Consider the following 16,755-nt stretch of genomic DNA (forward strand, 5'->3'; position numbering starts at 1 on the left):
TGGATTTAAAAAATTTTATTTTACCGTGAAATAATCCTCAAGATCACCACGAGATCGGTTTGTTCTAGTTTATACCATTTGGGTTTAGCCTAAATGCATTGCAGTGATATAATATTCATTCACAATGATTTACATAAATACAAAATACAACCCAATAAACATATTATATTCTGGATCCAGTGTATCAAATATACAATTTAATAAAGTTAGGTCAGTCATGTACATTTGTATTTTTGGGAAAGGAGGAAAGAGCAAAGATCCAAGAAAGCCAGTATCAGTTGGAACTTTGTAAACCTTGTAAACTGCTTTCACCAGCAAAGCGGCTGTACACATATTTATTCACACGGAAATTTCTCAACATTTCAAAAACTCGGAACATCCGCTATAATGTACATAAGCTAAAAAAGGAAAACGTTTACACACGTTATAATATATTATCTCTCTGTTAATATGAACAATGTGTCTGTAAGATGAAAGATGCCATTGTTGCCTGAGGGGCAATTGTAAACATTTCAAGTCAGAAGTGGCTTGATTGGTATTGTCTTTTGGTTCCAAAACATATAATACACTTTATTTCATGATACTATCTCAAAGAGATATTATTTCTAGAAGAGAAAGATAAGTGCTAAACTCTAAGACCAAACACTAGTTCCACACACTATGGAATTTTCTTCCTTGTGCTGAACCCTGGCATTCAAAAGGGAATTTAAAATCTCTTAATTATTGCATGAGAACAGATGTCATGGAAGAAGTTCAACTAAGGCACTGGATGTTGAAAAAGTATTAGAATAATGTTATAAATACAAATATGAAAATGAAAGAAAAAAAACATAAAAGAAAAAAAAGCATTTCAACCCAGCATAAAATACTTCTCATATACTTAAAATTAGATGGAGCATGGCAGACAATGGATTTTTTTAACCTCCAAAATAGAGGTCTGAAGAGTCAGTACAGAGCACATTTCGTGTTTAAGTGGAAACAGACAAACCTTTCACGGCACTTAAATTGCCCTGAAATGCACTAATTTGCTTTTCAAGATAACAGGTCATTTCCCCCAGTTTAGTGCACAGCAATGCAACAAAATATCAGATTTGTTTCTTTTCAGAGGTTTATGAAATTGACAATCACTTGCATAGAAAACAAATAGGCAACAAGACTAAAATGTTACAATTCTATAGATTAAATGTATTGACAATTATGTTGGAATATTATGTTCAATGTCTAAAATAATTATACATTTTCACAAACTCTTGTAAATATTAATACACCTCATTTCAGTTTCCCTATTTTGCCCTTTAAAAAAATTAAACTGGAATAATCTAGTTTAAACTCAACTCTGTTGTTTTGGTTTAGAGATTCATGGTTTACCATTTTTTAAAAACTGAACAATGTTATTATTTTATTGTATACATTCAATGCATATTTAATCCTGTAACCTAAAGTTAAAGCAGCAGAAGCTATCACTATCTTGTGGACAGTGAATTGTCCCATGATGATATTCTACAAATCATTAAAACCTTTCTTTATTCTTTCAGTTCTGGCCCAGAGAGTAGTAGAATGAGAGTGGTAGAAGGATTTCTAAAATATATTATATATATATGGTTAAATAATTTAGTGGATACAGGTGCAGTCAAAGTGTCCACATTTGACCGTAGCAGCATTTAATACTTTATCATCTTGACTTCAGACTCCAATTAAAATGTCTGTACCATAAAATAAGGAGCAGTTTCTGCAAAGAAGACTGCTTTTGTCTTCAAAACAGGTGCATTAGGCACCAATAATTAAATAATATACCCAACTGCAAACTTGGAATTCTCTTAATCCTGTGTATTTACATAAATTTCTTACTAACTGACCACTGAACTTAATGCAGAAGTCATTTCATAGTAAACCCGAGAGCTAAACACAGTTAACTCTTTTCATAATGAGACGACAGCACACCTGGGCTCATGAACTGAAACTGAAACCGAATGTAATGTAAACATCAGCAGCTTTCCTTTTTTTAAAACTCATCCATTAAGAGGCACAGGTTGTGTGGGAGGCATTTGAATAAGTAGTGTAAAGAAGGCTGTGCAGATATGTGCAGACCGAACTGGATGTATACACATATGAAGAAGGGGAGAACGGGCAGGAAGAAGGGGGAAGTCACCGAGACCGGCATCGGGACATGAAGATGAGCACCCTCCGAATCCCCGACAGCCGATCCTTGAGGGAGGTGAGAGCCAGGAAGGGCAGCTGGGCTCGGCCCTCCAGGGGCATAACCGCCAAGAGCCACCAGCACCAGGACGGTCCGTTGGGGCTGATCTGGGAACAGCACAACCAAAGCTTTTAGGACTACTGGGAACAGCACAACCTTACCCTTCAGGGCATTCAACAGCTCTTATGTGCAGACCTCGTTAATCACAACCCTAGCACTAAAGATCCTAGGTAACACAAACACTCCTGAGGGCTACAGATGAACCCTTCCTACCAGACATCCTGCCCAGTCTGCACTGCAATGCTTCGAGACTCATTGCTGGACTTGCTTTAAATTGTTTATCATTTTAAGTTTTAACCCTTTAAGGTATATGATCACGCTATGGCCTGTAGTGTAGTGGTTAAGGTAAATGACTGGGACACGCAAGGTTGGTGGTTCTAATCGCGGTGTAGCCACAATAAGATCCGCACAGCCGTTGGGCCCTTGAGCAAGGCCCTTAACCCCGCATTGCTCCAGGGGAGGATTGTCTCCTGCTTAGTCTAATCAACTGCACGTCGCTCTGGATAAGAGCGTCTGCCAAAATGCCAATAATGTAATGTAAAAATGCATATGTGATTAGAATGTTAAGTCATCATTCTAGTACTGCTGTAATAATCACTACTGGTAATTGAGTTCAATTGACTGACAATGAAAAAACGTTCCAAAAAATGTTTTCTTCAAAAAGATAAAGTAAATTTTAATAAAACATATTGGTACAACCTGACAGCACTGTCTGAGCCAACAGATCAGGGCCCAGATCATATGGGTGACATTTAATGTCACAGCTGATAATTATGAATTCGTTTTTATTTGATATTCCAGTGGTCCAATTTCCTTAACGGCATTTATACGTTTGTGTCTAGCCTTACAGTTTAGCAATTGCGTTGCCTATGCCCAATATTTTAAATTCTCTATTTAAGGTTTAAAGCTATAATAGAGTTTATAATTACATTACATTATATTAGAAGCATTTGGTAGACACAAATATGCATACATTTTTTAATTGGCCAAGTCTGAATAAGTCAGATCATGCCACATAACACTTACCTGTGGGTCTAGGTCCTTCTCCGGCATGGGTCCAAAATGGCCAATGATGCGATCCTTCTGTTGGGCCTTGAGGGAGTTGAGCCAGGACAGGGCCTGATCATAAACACGATTATGGAGGGTTCTCAGCTCAACTTCTTCTGGTCCACCCACCTACCAATCACACAATCACCTTCATCATCACCATTTCACTCAAGGTATCATTTCAGCAGAGACAGAAGAGGACTGTTAAACAGCTTTGTTATACTGAACATAAAAAGCCTCATTCTCCAACAGTGAAGAGATCAAGCAGCAAATGAATAAAATGGCAATGGCGTACCTTCTTGTCTTCCAGGTACTCGATGTCTGCAGTGTTATAGCCATCCAGTTTGCGGTGCTGGATGACTTTAAATCTCCTTCTACCGATTGTGTCCACAACAGAGCGACCATCTGCGAAGAACTCAACGCTCCGGATCTCCAATATGCAGCCGTAATTTGAAAATCTGTAGGGCGACATTAAACGTTTCAAAAGCTCAATACAGGTCATCATTAAATACCTTCATAATTCCCGTTTTAAAAGTACCACAAAGCAATTCCAAAAGGTATCAAGTCAACACTTCAGCCACTATTTACATCAAAAATATCTCCCCCGATGCATTAGACATGTAATTTTCCTTAAAATACAGTACATTTAAAATGTAAATGTTGCTGAAAATAGATAATAGTTCAACAGAAATCAGCACAATCAACATAAATAATCACACCAACACTGAAACACAGTTTTGGGTTTCTTAGGGGGACTGACCTACCCATTAACAGAATCGCTGAGGCACATGCCAAATTGGTTGGTCCCAGTCTCCATGCATCTGCGCACCATAAGCCGATAGCAGGGCTCAAATATATGCAGGGGACAAGGTACCGTGGGAAAGGCCATGGTGCAGACAAATATAGGCACATTCTTGTTTAAACTGCAACAAAAAAAGACCACAGGTCACAACGGAGTCATTATCCACTCAATGCAGCCAGCACAGTTCATCAAAAAGGCAGAATCACAAGAGGAATCAGACAAGAGACCACAAATCACACACAATCATTGAATATGTCAAATGGGAGACCACTCATTACTTGGAATGATTGCTTATTACATTTCACAGCGAATGTAGGATTTTATAAGACAGACTTCAATGCTTGTAAAAATGTAAAATGTCTCTGTGTGTATTTTACTTACTTGGACAGCTCAGCAATCTCCTCGTCATTGTTAATCCGTCTCTCAGCTAGCTCCTCTGGAAGATATTTGGCGATGAGGTTTTCCATCAGAATGGTTTTACTATATTGCCGCTGGGCCAGATACTGCAGGTAATAAATAAGGGGTAAAAAAAAAAAGACATTAAGATCTCTGGTCATAATTACCCATGATGAGATGGGAGCAGGAAGTGGGGAGAAGAAATGTAACAGTACCTCAGAGAGATCCTCTTTGCATAGTGGGCACTTGGCATTATGGTCCAAGCATCTCTCCAGGCATTTCAGGCAGAAGGAGTGGCCACAGGGAGTGGTGACTGGTTCATAGAAAAGCCTAGGATGCAGGAAGAAGACGGACAATATCTTACAAAAAGTGGGACAGGGAACCATCAGAGCACATCATACAATGAGTAGGTATTAACAGTTGACGACGAGAGTACCACTGAAATGGCTTCACCAAACGAATTTCACCAAAGCATACTAATATCTCCAGTAGAAACCATTTAATACCTCATGCACAAAGAGCACTCCAAGTCAGAAGCATCGATGAGTTCCCTGGCCACTGGACACCAAGAAGTTGTCTCCACTTTCACTTCTGATAGAAAGACCAATAGACTCCATTAATATGTTTACATTATATAATTCTTTCAATTTAAATTCAGCTTTCATTATGAAGAACAAACCGGTCTTTCAACTTACCGGATTTAAAGCGCTTGCATGGTGACCCATCACTTCCTGCATTGCCTTCCTCTTCCCAGACCGGTTTACGCTTGGTGAGCTGGCTTCTGTTGATTGCAGACTGGCGAAAGACACCACAAACATGCCCCTTTTCACATTTGTCCCCACAGCATGCCGAATTGAAGTCTGTGGATGCAGTCTCTTTTCCTGACAGTGACATTGATTTCCCGTGCAAGCTGTCATCATTTGTACGATTCCCCTAAAAGACAATGGCACAATTATAAATGACGGTTCAATAGCTACCAGATCTGCCTATTGCCGATGTGTAATCGCGGCTGTAGCTGCTCACTTGGTTAGCAAGGTAATATTCTTCCTTCACCCAAACAAAAAGTGGACCAGATAAACATTGCCTCATACACTAATCACACTCAAGTGAGACTTACTTTCTACAAGCAACTCACATCCTTGAATAAAGCATTTCATGCATGTCTGCTTTTAAAGCAGTCTTTAATAGCCATACCCTCACCTTGTAGAGCTCAGGGGAGCTTGTGCTGCAGTTTGAGCTGAAAGTGGTTGTCAGATTTCCTTTTATCCTCGTCCTTGAGGACAGCAGAGGCATGTAGTCAGGTAGTCTCTCCTGGACTTGATCGGGAAGCGGATCAAAGATGTCACTGAGCAGCTAAAAGAGAAACCATATTATGAATTGCAGTTTGTGGCTTGATTTTACTGTTTAGATATATTAATTTAAAGGTACATTTTGCTTCCTGAATGGTGACTTGATTAAAATGGATGTTAAATGGGGACATCCTTTAATGGCAATGATCGGATATACACACGATATACTACATACTACAGTTACTATACCCGTTAGTGGCACACTGCCCATGAATAAAAAACCAGTTTCACCATAAACACCTATAAACTAATTATTATTACACTACACAGCATAACATCGACATATGCTCACTTCAAAAGAAGAGATGTGAATGAATAACAGTGCAGCAACGTACCCTTTGAGCATCTAAATTTGCCAGCTTGTTTTCTGGGTCTAAAGTAATGCAGAATAGGTATTCTGTTAAAGCCTCTTCTGTCTTTCTCAGTGCTGTTAGTGCTTGTGCCTTCCTCAGACGTCCCTGTGGGAAACCAACAGAAAAGCTGGGATCAACCTTACCTGTGCACAACAATTAAAATATAAATCTTACAGTATTGCATGTAAATATTTGGGTGCGACTGCATTTTGTCAAAAGAACTGACCTTCAGCCAATACGGTTGGAGTTTACAGGCCATCTCTGCATCAGTGAGGGCAGCTTCATTGTTTTTTAGACTGGAGTTTATCAAGGAGCGGTCGAAAAAGAGCAAGTGGTCCCTAGGATCTGGGTAGAATTTGACACAAATGCACACATGAATACATTATAAAATACTGCAACTATAATACTGTACCCTTTGTGGCTACAATTGCAGCAGCATTTCACAAAAAAACAGTCTATTTATAACCAAAAATAATTCCACTCAAAAGAAGCTGCAAATGCATCATGCATACGGTACATTTTTACTTTACAGTCATGAAGAATTATTCTTCTCTAAATTATTGTGAACCCATTTTAATTGGTGTACTATGTATTAAGAAATCCACCCAATCATGCAAATGAATGGAATGTAGGTCAAAGTCTGCGTGCATATATGCATCTACAATCAATCAAACAGACTTCGGTTCAGCATACATTAGGCCTACATTTTTTATTCACGGTTTTTTGTTTTTTTGTTTTAATTGCTCACAGGTCGCAGTGTTTCATTAGTTACAGAAGCGTAATAGGGCGAAGGGCTGCTCTACATCAAATTCCAGCGCAAGGTTACGTAATGTTTGCTCCCCTAGCCTACATTCATATCCACGCCCTTCTGCTCAGGTTACGATGCAGCGCCGACTCGCTGTTCGGCTTAACCTTATTCTCCAGTTACTAGGTCACAGTAAGACGTGCACCAAACAAATCGTGTTTTGGCTCCTATTGCAAGCCAACTCGCCTAACTGGTCTTTCACAACTTTGATCAGGGACACATAAGGACATTTTTAAGTAGCAATACATTATATGACAACTAAAAGGCAAGTGCGATACTGAACTAGGCTACATCAAAAACTTTTAGAGCTTTTGGAACTTACAAAAGGCATACCTCCAACCTATGTAGGCTATTCATCTACAAATTTTGACATTACAAAAACACATTTTGCAGTCTCGTTCGGTAAAAAGACGAGTTGTATAAATATGGCTGAATAATTGGATTCATTACCTATAGCGATTCCTTCATTGTACTTTTCTAACGCAATTTCCAGTTTATTTTCTGCATACAGTGCATTGCCCTCGTGCCTCAGTTGCACTGTAAGCAACCGAGAAGGAAACCACTTCGTCAACAAGTTGCTCAGAATTACATTAACTCTGTAATTTGGCAGATCAGTGAGCCTGGAGTCGTCTTTACATTGTCTGCAGCAAACTGGCCTCTTCTCCTTGTCCAGGCACTTTTTACAAAAGCAATGTCCACAAGGTAAGGTAACCGGTTCGTATAGAAATCCCACACAGATCCGACAAACAAAAGCATCGTTGCCACATCCTTCCGCTTGTCCTCGTTGGAACTTTTGCCCGACAAACCCCTCTTTGCTTCTAATGCTGTTGGTCAAACATACGATGAGATTTTCGAGGTGTGTTGATCGTAGCCTGTTGATTTTGGATGCTTTCTGGTAGATCTCGAATGCTTCGCTTAGCTTGCCACCAAAAGCTAGAGCATCAGCCCATTTCACAAGCAGCTCGTGTTGACTGACAACGTCGCTATAATCCACTAGTTGGCATTCGTAGATCTCAGCGGCGAGCTCAAAGTTTTTAGCTTGAAAGGCTTCAGTGGCAAGCTGTAGCATAACATTGCTTTCCATACTCTGTGTTCCCATTTTGCATATAGTCCGAGTATATAGTTGAACTACTGTCCCTTATTCTGAGGTAAAGGCTGGTCAAGAGACGATGATGATATCCCTCTCATTTTCGCGACTCGCCGCCTATTCCTATCGTATCTCTGTACGAAAGCCATCGCTGCTCTTTACGTAGAGTATCTTGGAGGGGGGAAATGTTACATAAGGGTCATGTGACTATCACCGGCTGTTCTCATTGGGTACGTTTCTAAAACTGTTACAAAACAAGTCAGTTTTCTAACTTGTCTAGTCCGTCGCGCTAAAGTGATTTGTTTTATCGTTACATTATACAAGAATTGTGTAAATCCATCCATGCCCTGCTTGCATTTCTTTTGTTACAGGGTATACTCTTGGATTGTACGACAACGCACATAGTAATGCATTGACCGTAAATGAACATTCGGGAAGGTCATCTTAGAAAAATATACAATACGTAATAAAATTTGATAACCATGCAATCGTAGAAAACGTAGCCTACATACGGCTATTCAGTGTACGTTTGCAGTGTACGTATGTTCAACGTTTAAAGTTTTAACAGTCTCAAGGTGAGAAGCTACATTTAAAAATAAATACATCTTGTTATCAATGGATGGATCATGAATTTCTCAATTTAATATCGAATAATTGGTCATATGGTCTTACTGCAATTTTCAGACAGCAGCTCCTTCATAATATTTGAATCTGGTAAAGTGGGCCAGCAGTCACCCAGTCGGACTGTCTAGACTGATTAGGCTTAGTGTAGAAAGTGACATAACACTGCACAGGTCAATTATATTCAACTTAACATGCATGAGGCATCCTATGACCTGCTGCCCCATTTTTTTAATGCCTGTATGTATGTCAGTAGCACAGACGTGTTCACGCACCAATACCCTTTAAATAGGCTCTTGTTACTTAAGAGCACACGATATGCACTACATGTGAACTTTTAATTCCACATTTGAGAGTTGTTGCCAACCAAATAGGAAGACCAGAATAGGAAGTAAACAGAGTGTTACAGTGTAAGTAACGTTTAATCATTCGCAATTTGCTATTAGAGATGTACATAGTCCGGCAATATAAATGGTGAATTTCAGCAATTCAGTTAGGGTTATGACATAACTCAATTATTGCATTCAATGTACCTTCAAGAACAACATGTAGCCCATTTGAACATGGAATAGTTGAAAATTCATGTTGAAAAATCACTATGGAGAATCTGAAACAACTAACACAGAGCTAAAGGCAGATCTCTTCTGCTTGGGAACATTCAGCTTGACCAACATTCATCACAATACATTTCCATTGTGGACAATTGGAATGTACAGCTGTCATAGGATACATATATTCAGACAATCTAAAACATTCTTTTTTTTCATTCCTCTGTTTTTCCTAAAAAAACAAACAAAACTTGTCAGTCTTGGATTTTTAGAATGCTTCTCTTCTCAAGGTCATTCATTTCCTTCAGAATAAGTGCAACATTGTAACGCAGTTCCTGAAACTTGCTGACAGGTACCTGGAAAGGGGAGAAACAAAAGCACTGTATTCAATTATTAATTGTATTAATTGTAAGAAAAACAGCGCAAACTTAGGTTCAAAACAACTTGGGCTCTCCAAGTAAGTTAAAGTTTAGGTAAGTAAGGTAACAGTATTCTTAAGTCAGTTATGCAGCGTATAAAAGATAAACGGAACAGTAATTGTGGAGCTGAAACCTCTGGTGGTAGAATGTTGTTAGTGCACCAACTGCTCATTTTATTTTCTGTTTGGAATAATGTTTATGACATTGCTCAGGAAATCTTTGGTGATTTATAATACATTTTAAAACTCAAATTAAATTTGAAAAGGTTAACTAATGTTAAGTGTTACAAGGGAAAAGGAAACTTAGGGGATACAAGGCGGTTAATGCTAAATTTAAACCTTACTAAAAGTCAAGATGAGACTATCTCGTTGAAACAACCTGATATGAGGTCTGGCCTATTCGGGTCATTAGATTAATAATTTACTGAAATATTCCAATGTTGAAAATAACACATGGTAACCAGCTTAATTTTCAATAGTGGTAGTAAATACTAATAAACACTTATTGCCACATTAAAAAAAAGGACCAATGGGTTTGAGCATTTAATCTTTATAGATAGCAAATAATGTACTGGAACTATAATTACAAATAATTCTGACTACTTCTGAACGCTTGAATCTCCATTCATACAATTAATATATTCTTAGTAAATGGGGGAGAAGAAGTGCATGCAGAATGTAGTTGACAGCTTTATATGAAAATGATCACAACGGTGTTCTTTGCAGCCATATGACACACATATTTAATAACATAGACCGATGAGCCAAAACATTGCCTAATATGCTGTTGGTCCACCACATGCCACCAGAACAGCTCTGACCCGCCGAGGCATCGACTATACAAGACCTCTGATGGTGCCCTGTGCTATCTGGCACCAAGAACTTAGCAGCAGATCCTTTTTAAGTCATGTAAATTGCGAGGTGCAGCTTCCATGGATCGGACTTGTTGAGCACATCCGATTGAGATCTGGGGACTTTTGAGGCCAGGGTAACACCTTGAACTCTTATCATGTTCCTCAAACCATTCCCAAACAATTTGTGCAGTATGGCAGGGCACATTATCCTGCTGAAAGAGGCCACTGCCATCGGGGGAATACCATTGCCATGAAGGGGTGTATGATGTTGAGGTAGGTGGCATGTGTCAAATTGACTACATGAATGCCCAGACCCAGGGTTTCCCAGCAGAACATTTCCCAGAGCATCACACTCCCTCCCTCCTCCAGGAGGTCTTCATCCCAAAGTGCATCCTGGTGCCATCTCTTCCACAGGTAAACAGCAAACAAGTATCTGGCCGTTCACATGATGTAACAGAAAATGTGACTCATTGGACCAGGCAACCTTGTTGCAATGCTCCAAGGTCCGCTTTTGACTGTAAACTGGAGTTAGCATGGGTTACACAGCCCCATATGCAGCAGGATGCAATGTAGATTGTGTGTTCATAAGATCATTAAAATGTTCTGTGACTTGTGGCACAGTAGCCCTTATGTCGATTCGGACCTAGACGGGAGAGCCTTTGTTGCCCTTGCACATCGATGAGCCTTGGGTGCCCAACATCCTGCCCAACAACATACCGTCTAATACATCTCAGACCATGACATATGCCAATGTTACGAGATAATCAATATCATTAGCTTCATCTGTGAATGGTCATAATGTTTTGGCTCATTGGTGTATATTCAACTGAGGGTCTGAGAGGACTGTAACCTGAGAGATAAAAATAATTAACATATTTCAACTTTGTACCTCAAACCGGTGGGAACTTCCATCTGTCAGCTTCATCTGCATTAAAATGGATGGTTGCAATGCTCGAGCAAGGGAACTTTTGTCAAAACAGAAAAAAAGGGACAGTTTCAAATCTTAACCAGACACAGACCAAACAATTTTACATTAATGCCACTCTTCTGAGAATAAAAGCATAGTCTTTGAAATCTGGTGAACTTGTTCCACTAAAATCAAGCACCACTGTTAGCACTGGCTGAAAGATAAAATTCTATCCATATTATTCATGTGTAATTTCATTGTACATTATGTACAGTACCTTCCATAATGTTTGGGACAAAGACCCATTATGTTTTGATTTGCCACAATTTTAGTTTTGGAAACACAATTAACATGAGGTTAAAGTGCACATTTTCAGATTTTATTAAAGGATATTTTTTTATAAATTTCGGTTTCACCATGTAGACATTACAGCTATGTTTATACATAGTTCCCCCATTTCAGGGCACCATAATGTTTGGGACAAATGGCTTCACAGGCGTTTGTAATTGCTCAGGTGTTGCCTCCTTAATGCAGCTCTCAACACCTAGTCTTTCCTCTTTCAATCAACTTTGGAAACTATTATTGCTGTTTATCAACGAGGACCAAAGTCAAAGAAGCCATTATGAGACTGAGAAATTTGGAACATAATTAAGAAGTGTGAATTTGTCAATGACCACTGTCTGCAGAAGACTTCATAAACAGAAATACAGAGGCTACACTGCAAGATGCAAACCACTGGTTAGCTGCAAAAACAGGATGGTTATCGTTTACCAAGAAGTACTTAAAAGAACAACTACAGTTCTGGAAAAAGGTAAGGTTTTGTGGACAGATGAGATGAAGAACTTCTATGTGATGGCAAGAGCAAAGTATGGAGGAGAGAAGGAACTGCCCAAGATTTCTAAAAAAATTCACTTTGTCTCGAACGTTATGGAGGGCACTGTATACAGACCAACAGGCAAAATTAAATGTTCGTAAATTAGCCAGTTGGAACCACAATGCAAATTTGTCTTGGGTGTATATGGCAGTTTGACAACTGATGTAAATAACATTTATATTGAGCCAACTAATGATAATCACTCCATAAGAGAAAACGTAATTGATTCAGCCATCATTACAAACTTACATGAACCCTATATTTTTCGTTTTGACATTCAAGCAGCACATCAATGCACAGACATCTCTGGACTGTGGACAAATCATGGCATTCTGAAGTGTCAGTCCAGCCCAGGGTAGCCCATCTGATAGGATGTGGAAAACACAGCCTCATCTATAATCCAGGCAGCTTCCGTGTACCAGACATGGCAAAGTAGGCAGCTGTCCAATCTTTGGGTTTAGCCTCCTTACTAGAATGACCCACAATGGCTTCCAGCGCAGGCCATCAGTGGCTGAAAGGACTAGAATAGCCACATCATTTGACAGGAGGTAGGTTCAGGGCTGTTCAATGTCTGTGTGTCAACGATTCTCACTGCAGAAGTTTGGAAGTGTTCAATCCATTGTTGAGTCCAGCCATTGCCATTGTTCAGTTGTGCTTCAAATGGGCTGCTTTTAAAATATGTCTGCTTTATTCTATCCAAATTCCTAGCTTGCTGCACTCTGGTTTGGCCAGTCTACATATGGACTCAAATACCACAAACTAATAGTGCAAGATTTCAGTTTTCATGTTTTTGCCTGGGGCTATTCCCGTTCCATTGTGGTAATATCCCATGCATCATTTTGTTGTCACTTGATCTAGAAAGCAGATCTAGAAATTGAAACCCAGGCCAGTGAATATGGAAGGTGCTGGGCTGTGCAGAACATGGCAGTGGTAAGGGAAAAGTTTGTAGCTGGGTTGACAAACGGATAAACAAATGCATAATATCTACACCTAAAAAGACATATGCATGAGTCACCCTTAATAATAAGCAACTAAATAATATGCAAAAAGCAAAGACATCAAAGAGCAATTGTACATAATAGGCCACAGTTTATGTTTATTTAACACAGTTAAAAGTAGCATGATTGAACAGTAGGATTTGGATTACTATGGTCAACTGTTCACGTTGACATTTTAGCTGCCAGTGGCAGGGGCCTCTGTACAAACTCAAGCTCCTAAGAGGTGGGTATACCTTGTCGAAATGGCCACATCCACTCTCCACCTGACGTCCTTGACGGTGGGTAACCGAGGCCCCTGCTCAGTAGCTGCAGCATCAAGGCAGGCACGTCTATACCAGGGACCGGAGAGCTCAGCATGAGACAGCACTCAGCCAAACACAAGGCCATGCAAACAGTGAAGCTGCCCAGCTAAAGAGACTTTTCCCCCATAGTGAACTGTAATAAGTCCAGTACTTAACTACTCTGTTACTCTGTTACACTCTACTCCAAGCTACATCATCCTACCATCAGTACATTATGTGCTGTGATGCCACATTTTCACAAGGTTCACTTTAACTTATTTCCAGACAAACTCCATATCCCATAAACGCCAGTGCACAAAAGCAGTTATTCCCACCACATCTAACAAATCTGGAAAATTCAAGCCTATCCGGAAAGCTTTTGAAACGGCACAATTGGAATACAAATGCACATTAATAGAGAACACAATAAACAAAAGTAAATAAAAGTAAACACTTTTTTTTCCCATGGAGCACAACTTTAATAAAAAATAAAGAAGCAGCTAACATTATGAACAGTGGATTCACAAACCTGTTTCCAAAGACAACGCTGGCAAAGTCAGCGATAAACTCCTCTGATATCCTGCAAAAACAGAAAAGCAGCATCAAAATGACATGCAATGGACAAGTATGCCAGAAAATAAATAGTATAAGTGAATAAGAAACCAGCTCCCTGAAACTATTTTAAAAAATTACCCTCATCGTCCATGGCTGGCCCTAAGGCATGAAACTCTAAATAATAATGTAATAATCTAATATTGCCCTGCCAAATGATTTCACCATTACAAAACAAATCATACACAGATGATGGTCACGATGTTATATTTTTGCAGGTCAGTTAACAGTACTAGTGTAAACATTGTAAACAAAAAATTAGGTTACCTAAGTTCTCTGAGATCTTCCTTGAAAACCTAAAATAAAGATGGTACAGTTCCACAGTCAGCATATTTTTTGCAGTTAGGTAACAGGTAACATATCAGTAGTGAACTAACGGTTATAAGCTCACTACCCTGAATATTTAAAATTTGTGTGAAATAAATGTTCAACTTGGATTCATTCATGACACATGAAACGATTAAGATTAGCCTGAAAGATTCAAGTTTCAGCACATTGCCTTAATCAGTGAGCATAACATGCGAATAGCAACTGTAAAAGCAAATTAGAGGAACTACCAATGCAATACGAATACTACAATTATTACGATTCACCAGATTAAACAAGTTGATTTAAGATGATTTCTTACCTCTTGTTTCAGTGAAGACGTTGGAAGACGTAATGCTTCTTTAAGCAGTCCATATATTCCTGCGATGATATGGCTTAACTGTTCTTCGGAGAGGGTCCCGTTATCTGCAAGCGACTTCATTGAGTCTCTGCAGTCCTTCCCTTCAACAGCATTCACCACCACTGAGCAATAAAAAAAACACAGCCTGTTAATAATGCAATCTATTAATGTATCATTTGAAAAGAAGAGAGAAGGCACATGGCATTTTATACTCAGTTTTATACATTAGTTAGTTACATATTTCTGGTACTTGGTAGGGGACCACCCTTTGCCCCCAGAAAAGGCTGAATTCTTTGTGGCACGGATTCGACAAGGTTTTCCTTCGAGATGGTCCATGTTAACATGATAGCATTATGCAACTGCTGCAGACTGGTGAGATCAACAAATCACCCCAGCTGGCACCAACAGTCATTCTACTGTCAAAATAACTTAGATCCCATTTCTTCCCCATTTTGATGTTTGGCCTGAACAATACCTGAGTTTCTTGACCATGCGTGCATGCTTCTATGCCACATGCTGATATTTACATTAACAAGCTGGTGTGTGGTCTAATGAAGTGATGAGTGTATAATATAGTTTTTGAGATATATACTATACATTAGCTAGTCAAAATTCTGTACAACATATTATTTTTTAAATAAATGATGTCAATTATGTAAATACCACCTTACAATATGCATAGGCGTTACTTAGGTAATGTATCGTTCACTAGTGGAGTGTGTAGACCTGGTCATTGTCATTGCTTTGTATGCATCTAAATAATACATTTTCGCCCTAAAAATAATCAAAACACCAAGTCTACGGCGACCCGTCAGTTGATTAGCGATTAGCTATACTGCTGTACTAGATATTCAATGACCAATAACAAAACCAAAAGCTGTAACCCGAAAAAGCGTTTCGAGCAAGAACGGCCGGACATTTGCCTTCCTGTCAGTTACAAATCTTGTGACTCAACTCTGATCCCACCCAATGAATTTCTACAGTGGCCAGTACTACCACATACAATTAAGAGATAAATGTCTAATATATATTTGGCATAATTTCTAAATTATACATTTACCACAATAACCAAATAATTTGCCTAAGTTAGCTAATAAGTTACGTTTGGTCGTAACTATAGCTAGCTAGCTAACGTTAGTTATCAACATTGTGACATGTTGAGGTCGCAAGGTAACGTTAATACGATAGCTAAAAACCGCAATGTAATCAAGCTGACCAACCTTTAAGTATCTTCCTGAAAAAATCTTTGTCTAAATCTTTTAAGTGCTTTGCCATAATTTCAATTTCCACAGGAATCCTTCCTCCCAAGAAACTAGTCCGGTCGGCCATTACTCCAGTATGTGCAACGACGGTGTTAGCTACTGTTAAACGTTAGTTTGCCAGACACTAAACTAAAGGAATTCTGTTAAGTTAGCTAGATATATCTGGCGTGTATCCAGTTAGCCCCTGCCATCCAACTAATCCAATGCACTGTTCATATAATACGATATTAGCCAACACCCCCGGATATCAAAATAGCTAGCTCGATACCAACCAGTATGCATCAAGTAGCTAACGTTAACGTAGCCGCTAAATTGGTTTGTTTTGCTAGCGGCCTAGCCTATGTAACATTATCGTATTAACATAAGTTAACTGAAGGTTGTCTTTAATCCAAACTATTTGTTTATGCGACATCTCCGCACATGGTTGTGATAAGTTTGAAATAACGTAACAATTTCCTAACGTTAGATACTGTTATATAGGTAGCTTGCAACACTAGCTCTAGCTAGCAAAGACTAAATACAATACAACTGTTTTTATGGAAAGGAGGTGATCTCTGGTTCGGAGACGGCCATACGGCGATGCTGCCACTTAGAGGAAAACACTGGTAACGCAAAGC

At 39.1% G+C, this 16,755-nt stretch overlaps 2 protein-coding genes across 3 annotated transcripts; both read right to left on the reverse strand.

Annotated features, from left to right (window-relative positions):
- Nucleotides 1-8,245, reverse strand: LOC133132695 (LON peptidase N-terminal domain and RING finger protein 3-like). Of its 2 annotated transcripts, none has more exons than XM_061248333.1 (12): nt 7,460-8,245; nt 6,431-6,549; nt 6,187-6,309; nt 5,703-5,855; nt 5,198-5,297; nt 5,009-5,093; nt 4,718-4,832; nt 4,488-4,609; nt 4,069-4,227; nt 3,600-3,762; nt 3,284-3,433; nt 1-2,304 (listed from the first exon to the last, which is right to left on the reverse strand). In XM_061248333.1, exons 1-12 carry the CDS (start codon nt 8,106-8,108, stop codon nt 2,146-2,148), a joined length of 2,097 nt encoding a protein of 698 aa, XP_061104317.1. In that variant the 5' UTR covers nt 8,109-8,245; the 3' UTR covers nt 1-2,145. The 2 variants fall into 2 exon arrangements, with proteins under 2 accessions (XP_061104317.1, XP_061104316.1); XM_061248332.1 differs by having other exon boundaries at nt 5,198-5,435.
- An 875-nt stretch (nt 8,246-9,120) lies between these two features.
- On the reverse strand, nt 9,121-16,687 carry commd5 (COMM domain containing 5). The gene is made up of 7 exons (XM_061248559.1): nt 16,097-16,687; nt 14,838-14,998; nt 14,477-14,505; nt 14,127-14,177; nt 13,550-13,645; nt 11,427-11,502; nt 9,121-9,621 (listed from the first exon to the last, which is right to left on the reverse strand). Exons 1-7 carry the CDS (start codon nt 16,203-16,205, stop codon nt 9,520-9,522), a joined length of 624 nt encoding a protein of 207 aa, XP_061104543.1. The 5' UTR covers nt 16,206-16,687; the 3' UTR covers nt 9,121-9,519.
- Between the last annotated feature and the right edge of the window lie 68 nt (nt 16,688-16,755).

This window comes from Conger conger, chromosome 7 (assembly GCF_963514075.1).
Source record: "Conger conger chromosome 7, fConCon1.1, whole genome shotgun sequence".
Classification (NCBI taxonomy): domain Eukaryota; kingdom Metazoa; phylum Chordata; class Actinopteri; order Anguilliformes; family Congridae; genus Conger; species Conger conger.

Excerpts from the sequence above, each read along its gene's own strand:
- LOC133132695 (XM_061248332.1), bottom strand. The coding sequence starts at position 8,108 with ATGGGAACACAGAGTATGGAAAGCAATGTTATGCTACAGCTTGCCACT. Across the intron at positions 4,610-4,717 it reads GCAAAGAGGATCTCTCTGAG|TATCTGGCCCAGCGGCAATA; the intron begins GTACTGTTACAT and ends TATTACCTGCAG. Across the intron at positions 4,228-4,487 it reads GAGATTGCTGAGCTGTCCAA|TTTAAACAAGAATGTGCCTA; the intron begins GTAAGTAAAATA and ends TTTTTGTTGCAG.
- commd5 (XM_061248559.1), bottom strand. The coding sequence starts at position 16,205 with ATGGCCGACCGGACTAGTTTCTTGGGAGGAAGGATTCCTGTGGAAATT. Across the intron at positions 14,999-16,096 it reads TTTCAGGAAGATACTTAAAG|TGGTGGTGAATGCTGTTGAA; the intron begins GTTGGTCAGCTT and ends TTTATTGCTCAG. Across the intron at positions 11,503-13,549 it reads GATGTGGCCATTTCGACAAG|TTCCCTTGCTCGAGCATTGC; the intron begins GTATACCCACCT and ends TTTTGACAAAAG.